General features: G+C 42.9%; 1 protein-coding gene across 1 annotated transcript in view; it reads left to right on the top strand.

Moving 5' to 3' along the window:
- Positions 1–9,235, top strand: part of STAB2 (stabilin 2) — a 169,621-nt gene that overhangs the window by 116,935 nt on the left and 43,451 nt on the right. Inside the window, exons 44-49 of the mRNA XM_010853421.1 lie at positions 178–249; positions 2,099–2,218; positions 4,459–4,506; positions 5,519–5,602; positions 6,109–6,255; positions 7,481–7,621. Of these exons, the coding sequence (XP_010851723.1) occupies positions 178–249; positions 2,099–2,218; positions 4,459–4,506; positions 5,519–5,602; positions 6,109–6,255; positions 7,481–7,621 (612 nt within the window). The remainder of the gene's footprint in view (positions 1–177; positions 250–2,098; positions 2,219–4,458; positions 4,507–5,518; positions 5,603–6,108; positions 6,256–7,480; positions 7,622–9,235) is intronic.

Below are 9,235 nucleotides of genomic sequence, written 5' to 3'. Positions count from 1 at the left end.
CGAAAAGACTCAGGTGGGGAAGCTGGAGGCTCAGGAACCCGGACTCTGCCTCCCTCGGTCCCTGTCACACTGTGAGCAAGCGGGAAACTGTGCATCAGAAACTGGACGGATGATGATGGAGTGAGAGCCAGCAGGACCTGACTGTGAAATGCCCCGTTCTGCCTTCTTCCTGGACAGGCCGTCTGTAACTGTTTGCCGAAGTACACTGGAGATGGGAAAGTCTGCACCCTCATCAACGTCTGCTTGACCGTGAGTACCGCCCCCTCCCTGCATCTAGGGTGTGGTGTTGAGGTGGCCTCCATCAGAGCTGCTTCTGGGCCATTTCTTCCTCGTGTCCCAGTTGCAGAGTTGGAGACACTGCAGTCTCTGCCTCCGTCTTCATGTGACCTCACCTCTGTGTCTGGATCTCCTCTTCCAGTGAGGACACTAGCAGACTTAAGACCCCCTGATTAATCTAAGACATCACATCTCCGAGATCCTTCATTGCATCTGCAAAGACTCTTTTTCTAAATAAGGTCCCATTCACAGAGATCAGGGCTTAGGATGTAGACATAGCTTTGGGGAGGACATAATTCAACCCACCCCAGAGCAGGAGGAGAAGGGGTCTCTGGCCCTGGTCACAGAACAAGCACATAGCAGAGTCAGAACTTGAACCCCTGTCTGTCTGACTCACAGGTCACACCCTTGGCCACTTCTCGTGCTTGTTCCTCCACGAGGCTCTGATCCCCAGCAGAGGCCCAGTTCATACACCTTCCCTCCTCATCCATATCTCTGCCCACCTGAGAGTCTCCTGCAAGCATGAAAACAACACAGATACTCCATAATTAAAGCCCTTTCTCTCCAGACGAGGTCCCTACTGTCCCCCATGACGGTCTGTCTATTTTACACCAACTACCTTCTGGCTGGTGACTATTACTTTGCTATGATGGATTAGAGTTTAGCTTTTAGCTGAGAAGTGTCAAACAAGATTGATGCCTTCCTAGTTAACTGCCGGGTGCTGATAAACTTCCCATTTGGCAACTCTGGACTGATCTCTTCAGGGCTGGAGATCTGCTGGGATGAACTTGCCATCTTGAGAAATGGGCACACCTCAGAGACATTGTGGCTTCGGTTCCACCACCAAAATACAGTGGCTATTACAATAAAGCAAGTCACAAGAATTTTTGGTGTCCCAATACATAAAAAGTTATATTTATACTATATTGAGATCTGTTAAGTATGCAATAACATTATGTCTAAAAAAATACAATGTATGTAAGCCAACCATACTTCAATTTTAAAAAGAAGACAGTAAGAGTTAAATAAATAAATAATGTATTGGGTTGCCCAGAAAGTTCATTAGGATTCACTTGTGACATCTTATGGAAAAGCCCAAACGAACTTTTTGGCAAACCCAATACATACCTTAATTAAAAAAATACTTCATTACTAAACATTGCTAACCATCATCCAACAACACAAAGTCATCACAAACTTCCAATCTGTAAAAATCACAGTACCTGCAAAGTTCAGTAAAATGAGGTATGCCTGTGTAAGGCTGGGTGAGTAGGATGACTCTTACAACTTTAGGGAGATGGAACACAAATTCAGGAAAAGAGCAAATAATGCAAACCAGTCAGTTCAGTTCAGTCACTCAGTTGTGTTCAACTCTTTGCGACTCCATGGACTGCAACACGCCAGGCTTCCCTGTCCATCACCAACTCCCACAGCTTACTCAGACTCATGTCTGTCGAGTTGGTGATGCCATCCAACCGGCTCATCCTCTGTTGTCCCCTTCTCCTGCCTTCAGTCTTTCCCAGCATCAGGGTCTCTTTTCCAATGAGTCAGTTCTTCGCATCAGGTGGCCAAACTATTAGAGCTTCAGCATCAGTCCTCCCAATGAATATTCAGGACTGATTTCCCTTAGGATTGATTGGTTTGATCTCCTTGCTGTCCAAGGGACTCTCAAGAGTCTTCTCCAATACCACAGTTCAAAAGAAACCAGTCAGAGAGTAAGACAAAAAGTGAATGTCAATACAGAATTGCTTTGTGAGCATTGGCAGGGCTGGCAAGCTAACTGGTCTGATTCCTATCCCCCACTCCTTGGAAATTTTACCAGAATAATGGCGGCTGTAGTGAATTCGCTATCTGCAACCACACTGGACAAGACGAAAGGACTTGTACTTGCAAACCAGACTACGTTGGGGATGGGTTTACCTGCCGTGGCAACATCCATCAGGTAACGCAAGGCATGTTTCTGTAAAGTGAACTCTACTTTCCTCCTTGTGTGAAGAATCTAAGGCACTGAGAAGGGTGCAAGAGTTTTGTTCCATATAAAACTAAAATGTGAGGGAGGTCCCTGGAGGGACCTGGAGGTCTAGTGGTTAAGACTTTGCACTTCCATCAAAGGGTTTGATCCCTGGTCTGGGAACTAAGATCACACATGCCACACAGTTCAGTTCAGTCATTCAGTCATGTCTGACTCTTTGCAACCCCATGGGCTGCAGCACACCAGGCCTTCCTGTCCATCACCAACTCCCAGAGTTTATTCAAACTTGTCCATTGAGTCAGTGATGCCATCCAACCATCTCATCCTCTGTCTCCTCCTGCCTTCAATCTTTCCCAGCATCAGGGTCTTTCCCAATGAGTCAGTTCTTTGCATCAGGTGGCCAAAGTATTGGAGTTTGAGCATCAGTCCTTCCAATGAATATTCAGGACTGATTTCCTTTAGAATGGACTGGCTGGATCTCCTTGCAGTCCAAGGGACTCTCAACAGTCTTCTTCAACACCACAGTTCAAAAGCATCAATTCTTCGGTGCTCAGCTTTCCTTATAGTCCAACTCTCATATCCATACATGACTACTGGAAAAACCATAGCTTTGACTAGGCGGACCTTTGTTGGCAAAGTAATGTCTCTGCTTTTTAATACGCTGTCTAGATTGATCATAACTTTTCTTCCAAGGAGCAAGCGTTTTTTAATTTCATGGCTGCAATCACCATCTGCAGTGATTTTGGAGCCCAAAAAATAAAGTCTGTCACTGTTTTCATTGTTTCCCCATCTATTTGCCATGAAGTAATGTGACCAGATGCCATGATCTTAGTTTTCTGAATGTTGAGCTTGAAGCCAACTTTTTCACTCTCCTCTTTCACTTTCATCAAGAGGTTTTTAGTTCCTCTCCACTTTCTGCCATAAGAGTGGTATCATCTGCGTATCTGAGGTTATTGATATTTCTCCTGGCAATCTTGATTCCAACTTGTTCTTCATCCAGCCCACCATTTCTCATGATGTACTCTGCATAAAAGTTAAATAAGCAGGGTGACAATATATAGGCTTGATGTACTCCTTTCCCAGTTTGGAACCAGTCTGTTGTTCCATGTCCAGTTCTACATGTTCCATGTCCAGTTCTACATGTTCCATGTCCACACAGCATGGCCAAAATGTAAAACAAACAAACAAAACTATAAAACATGGAAATTTTATCTTCCCATGAGAATTCACTTGATCTGGCATGCAGTGATTCAGATTAACAGTTCTCAAGTCAGAAAATGCCTGGGTATGAATTCAGCTCAGCCAGTTATTATGGTAATGTGACTTTAGGCAGATTATGTCATCTCTTTGTGATATATCTGTTTTCTAGCCTTTAAAAGAAAATAATGGTAGCATTCCAAGCAAGTTGTTATACGATTTCAATGAGACAACGTGTGTAGCAGGCACAGAGTACATAGTAACTCAAAGACATGGCCATGATGTAGGCTGTTGTTGGTGTGTGTGTGCATGTGAACACACCTGAACATCTGTACTTGGTAGAGAGATGCTTGGATGTGATACCTGTAGATTTCTACCTATTATAAAGTGAACATCCTATTATTTGGTTTAAAGAGGGACCAGAGCATTCTGGCTGATTGAAATATTCTTGTTAGTAGAGAAAATAAATCTTCCATAAACCTATGAAAGATTTTTTAAATACTTGAACTTGCAAAAATGCTCTTAAAGCTCAGGTACTTTTATAAATGGCTGAACCTTTCCAAGGTAAATCAGATGGTGACTCCAGGAAACTTTTAGAACTCACGGTATATCCGCATCGTCATTCTGAACATCAGTCGTGAGCCTACAGATGAGACTTGTTTAAGAGGCCTGCCATGGCAGTGTATTCATGCGTGCTCAGTCACTCAGTTATGTCAGACTCTTTGCGACCCCATGGACTGTAACCCATAAGCAGGCTCCTCTGTTCATGGGATTTCCCAGGCAAGAATACTGAAGTAGGTTGTCATTTCCTACTCCAAGGTATCTTCCCAACCCAGGGATCGAACTCACATCTCCTGTATTGGCAGGCAAAGTCTTTACCACTGAGCCACCTGTTAAGCTCTAAAAAGATAGTAGATTCTCTCAATCTTGGAGAAATTGCCCTGTGATAACCCTATATTGTTCTTGTGTTTAATTCAGAGCCATTAAGTGGACCTTTTTGTCTTTGTTTCCAGGAGCTTCCCAAGAATCCAAAAACATCTCAGTTTTACTTCCAGTTGCTGGTAAGAATGCATATGTATGTCTAACTAGAAGAATTGGGTCTCAAACCCCTGATATGGGTTAAAGATATGAGTTAAATCTGTAACCTCTGGAGTAGGTAAAGATAGAAGACAGTCCTGGAACCTACATTTCTGCAGTACTCTCTGTGTTGGTCATCTGTGAACTTCTCAGGCCCCAGGTGGGCAGCATACAAGTGGAGTAATGGTTGCCCTTGCCCGTTGCACATGTGAGAATGTATTTTATGAAAAAACTGCCATCCAACCCGTTTAGACAAGAAGCATTACTGGGGCAATCAGCTAACTCTTTGGGTGAAAATATTAAGTTAAATCTTACATCAGAATACAGTCCAGAGATACTGAAGAAAAAGAATAAAAATCTAGAAGAGTAAAATCTAATTACTTTACAATATTGTATTGGTTTCACTAGCCTCCAATTAAAATAAATCAAATTATTTTTTTAAAAATCTAGATTAAAATCTAGAAGAAAATATAAGTAACCATAGGTCCTTAACCTTGGCAAGAACATAGAACAGTTGAGTAAATTGTCCTATTACTTAACATTTGCATTCTTATCTCAACCATGGAAAACATTTAGTGTATGAAAGAGACACACTGGCAAAAAGTTATCTGGAAATAACAGAGATCTTTCTAGGTGGTGGGATTATGGGTAGTTATTTTCTTTTTTATACTATATTTTCAAATCTTTCATACCAGTCAACATATGTCATTCTACAACCAGATAAAAATAAACATTATTTCCATGCCTAAGGAAGTGGGTGATTCTGAATCTAAGGCTAAATGAAACACGAGTCTCCCCTTTTGGTTTTTCTCTCCCCTCTGCCATCATGTACTCTCTCTCTGTTATTTGTCTGAGCCCCTGCCTTTACTTACGTTACGTATTGGGTTGGCCAAAAAGTTCATTTGGGTTTTCCCATACGACGGTACAAAAAAGTTTGAACGAACTTTTTGGCCAACCCAATACATGGCATGTGGCCCCCACCTGCCTTCCCCACAGGAACATTCTGTGCGAGACCTGGTTGGCCCTGGCCCCTTCACCGTCCTGGCACCTTTATCTGCAGCCTTTGATGAGGAACCCCAGGTAAGCACGAAGCTAGAGGCAGGTAGGTAGAAGAGCTTTGGGATTGGAACACAGTCTTTGGGCATCATCCTAGAACCAACACGAAAGACATTTCTAAACAGGAGATTTAGAATCAGCTGGAGGTGACCACCAATGAAAGGGGTTGCCTGTCAGTGTGGGAACCCCCATCGGGAGAAGCATTTAAGTGGATTTGGGGTCACCACTAGCATAGACTTCTAGAGGACATCCCTAAGTAGGGTAAGAGGTTGGGAAAGACCAACCATTCTTAAATAATTTAAACCCTGATAGACACCCCTCAAAAAAAAAAAAAAAAAGGGAATGCTGGATTGATGGGATATAAATAGGTTCTTTTCTTGCAGAATTTATCAGAGCCTTTACTGTCTAACATTCACTTAGACTCTTCATGCTGGATTATCCATTAATATGTAATAATGTAGCAAGCATTTATTGAATGTTTCCAACCAGAGGGCTGCTAGCTCTGGCTGGAACCCTCGGATCTATTGCAGATTAAGGACTGGGACAAAGGGGGCCTGATGCCCCAGATTCTTCGGTATCACGTGATCGCCTGCCACCAGCTTCTTCTGGAAAACCTGAAATTGACCCCAAATGCTACTTCTCTCCAAGGGGAGTCACTTGTCATCTCTGTGTCTCAGGTAGGAGTAGCCACTTCAGGAAGGTGCTCATTTTCCTTGGGCCCTCTCTCTTTCCTCTTCCTTAGAGCAGTAAGAGTAATAATAATAATAACAACTAACGCACTCGGGAATGACTGCTCTATCCCGGCTACTATCCTAAGTGTCTGATGTGTGTGTGCTAAGTCACTTCAGTCATGTCCAACTCTTTGAGACACATGGACTGTAACCTGCCAAACTCCTGTCCATGCGATTTTCCAGGCAACAATACTGGAGTGGGTTGCCATGCCCTCCTCCAGGGGATCTTCCCACCCAAGAATCAAACCTGTGTCTCCTATGACTCCTGCATTGTAGGCGGATTCTTTATCCCTGAGCCACTGGGGATATGTACTAACTGATTTAATCCCCATAATGTAGATATTATTATTTTCCTCAATTTAAAAATTAGGAAACTGATCTCAGGTTAAGTAGCTTTTCCAAGATCACACAGCAAGTAAATATTAATATTAATATTAGAGCTGGAATTGAAACTCAGAGGCAAGGCAGCTTCAGGTGGTCAAGAGAACTGCTTTCAGCAATAGCTGGAGAGGGATGAAAGCTTTTGTTCAAAGCCTTGACCAAGCTGATGCCTTCCCTCACCACAAAAAGAAACACATGGTGACTGTGGAATTCATGACAAAGGAGGAAAGTGTCTGGTGGGGTCAGAAGGGGGGTTGCTAGAGAAGATATCTGAAAGAGAAGCCAATTTTGATCAGCTTATTATTTCATATTGGAGAATCACAGTGAAATAACTGTTCTGGTTAATTGTTCAGTCGCTGAGTTGTGTCTGATCCTTTGCAACCCCATGGACTGCAGCATGCCAGGCTTCCCTGTCCTTCACTGTCTCCCAGAGTTTGCTCAGACTCATGTCCATTGAGTCGGTGATGCCATCCAACCATCTCATCCCCTGTCGCCCACTTCTCTTCCTGCCCTCCATCTTTCCCAGCATCAGGGTCTTTTCCAATGAGTTGGCTCTTCACATCAGGTAGCCAAAGTATTGGAGATTATTTGCTATTAACTTCTCCAGGTGAAAATTATATTCTTGACATATGCTTAAGTAATTTGGATCTTCAGATTTTGCTCACAGCTCTACTTGAACATTGACTTTCATGATGATTTAATATGTTCACAGAATATTTTGGAAGAAGTGATTTTGTGTCTATTTCTCTATGTGCTCATTTCCTCTTTTTTCTTTTTTGGTTGATTTCAGGACATGGTATTGATAAATAATAAAGCCAGGATCATATCCAGTGATATCATCTGTACAAATGGAATCATCCACGTCATAGACAAACTGCTGTCTCCCCAAAACTTGCTTATCACCCCTAAAGATGCCTCTGGAATGATTCTGGTGGGTAAACTCATTGTCAGACTCTTAGCATGGAGTGACTCACAAGATGTAATTTATTATCTCAATTCTGCTTTTGAGGCATTGTTCAAGACAGTTAAATTTTGCTGCTTCAGTCTCAAGTTACTATTAAAAACCTCACTGGGGCTTCCCTGGCAGTTTAGTGGTTAAGACTCTGCACGGGAGATGCTGGTTTCGATCCCTAGTCAGAAATAAGATCCCACAAGCCACATGTCATGCTACCCCCCAAAAAACAAAACCTCATTAATACTGTTCTTGCGTGCACGCTAAGTCGCTTCAGTCATATCTGACTCTTTGCGACGCTATGGACCGTAGCCCGCCAGGCTCCTCTGTCCATGGGATTCTCCAGGCAAGAATTCTGGAGTGGGTTGCCATGCCCTCCTCCAGGGGATCTTCTCATACCAGGAATCGAGCCTGAGTCTCTTATGTCTCCTGCATTGTCAGGCAGGTTCTTTACCAGTAGAGTCACCTGAGAAGCCCATAAGAAATACTATTCCTAGTAAGAAGTAAATAGGTGAAAGTAAATAGTTGAATGGATTTTGTAAATTATTCTTTAGTTTCCACAAGGGCAGGTTGTGCATAGATTTGGAAGATGGAGAAATTACATAGATGGATGATAACGATGATGAGAGAAATGATAGATGATCCACAAGTAGGTAGATAAACAGATAGACGGACAGATACCATTAAAACTAAACCAGGAGTAAAACATCTTCTCAATGGACAGAAAAGACACTTTCAACTTTTTTGTTACTTATTAGTGTTGGGTTCTTCATTGCAGACAGCCGAATCCACTGTATCTCATTTAAATAAAAAGGAGTTTCTAAAGATGTTAAGTATATCACCAAATCTCTTGGAAAGCAATAGAGCCTAATTCAGACACTACACAGTTCAATTCAGTTCAGTTCAGTTCAGTTGCTCAGTCGTGTCCGACTCTTTGCCACCCCATGAATCACAGCATGCCAGGCCTCCCTGTCCATCACCAACTCCCGAGTTCACCTAGACTCACATCCATCGAGTCAGTGATGCCATCCAGCCATCTCACCCTCTGTCGTCCCTTCTCCTCCTGCCCCCAATCCCTCCCAGCATCAGAGTCTTTTCCAATGAGTCAACTCTTCGCATGAGGTGGCCAAAGTACTGGCGTTTCAGCTGTAGCATCATTCCTTCCAAAGAAATGCCAGAGCTGATCTCCTTCAGAATGGACTGGTTGGATCTCCTTGTAGTCCAAGGGACTCTCAAGAGTCTTCTCCAACACCACAGTTCAAAAGCATTAATTCTTCGGTGCTCAGCCTTCTTCACAGTCCAACTCTCACATCCATACATGACCACTGGAAAAACCATAGCCTTGACTAGATGGACCTTTGTTGGCAAAGTAATGTCTCTGCTTTTGAATATTCTATCTAGGTTAGTCATAACTTTCCTTCCAAGGAGTAAGTGTCTTTTAATTTCATGGCTACAGTCACCATCTGCATTTTCACCATCATCTGCAGAATCACCATCTGTGATTTTGGAGCCCCAAAAAATAAAGTATGACACTGTTTCCACTGTTTCCCCATCTATTTCCCATGAAGTGATGGGACCAGATGCCATGATCTT

Source organism: Bison bison, unplaced genomic scaffold (genome assembly GCF_000754665.1).
Source record: "Bison bison bison isolate TAMUID 2011002044 unplaced genomic scaffold, Bison_UMD1.0 scf7180017864327, whole genome shotgun sequence".
NCBI classification, from domain to species: domain Eukaryota; kingdom Metazoa; phylum Chordata; class Mammalia; order Artiodactyla; family Bovidae; genus Bison; species Bison bison.
The sequence above is the reverse complement of the archived record's forward strand: the minus strand, read 5'-3'. Positions and strand labels throughout refer to the sequence as shown.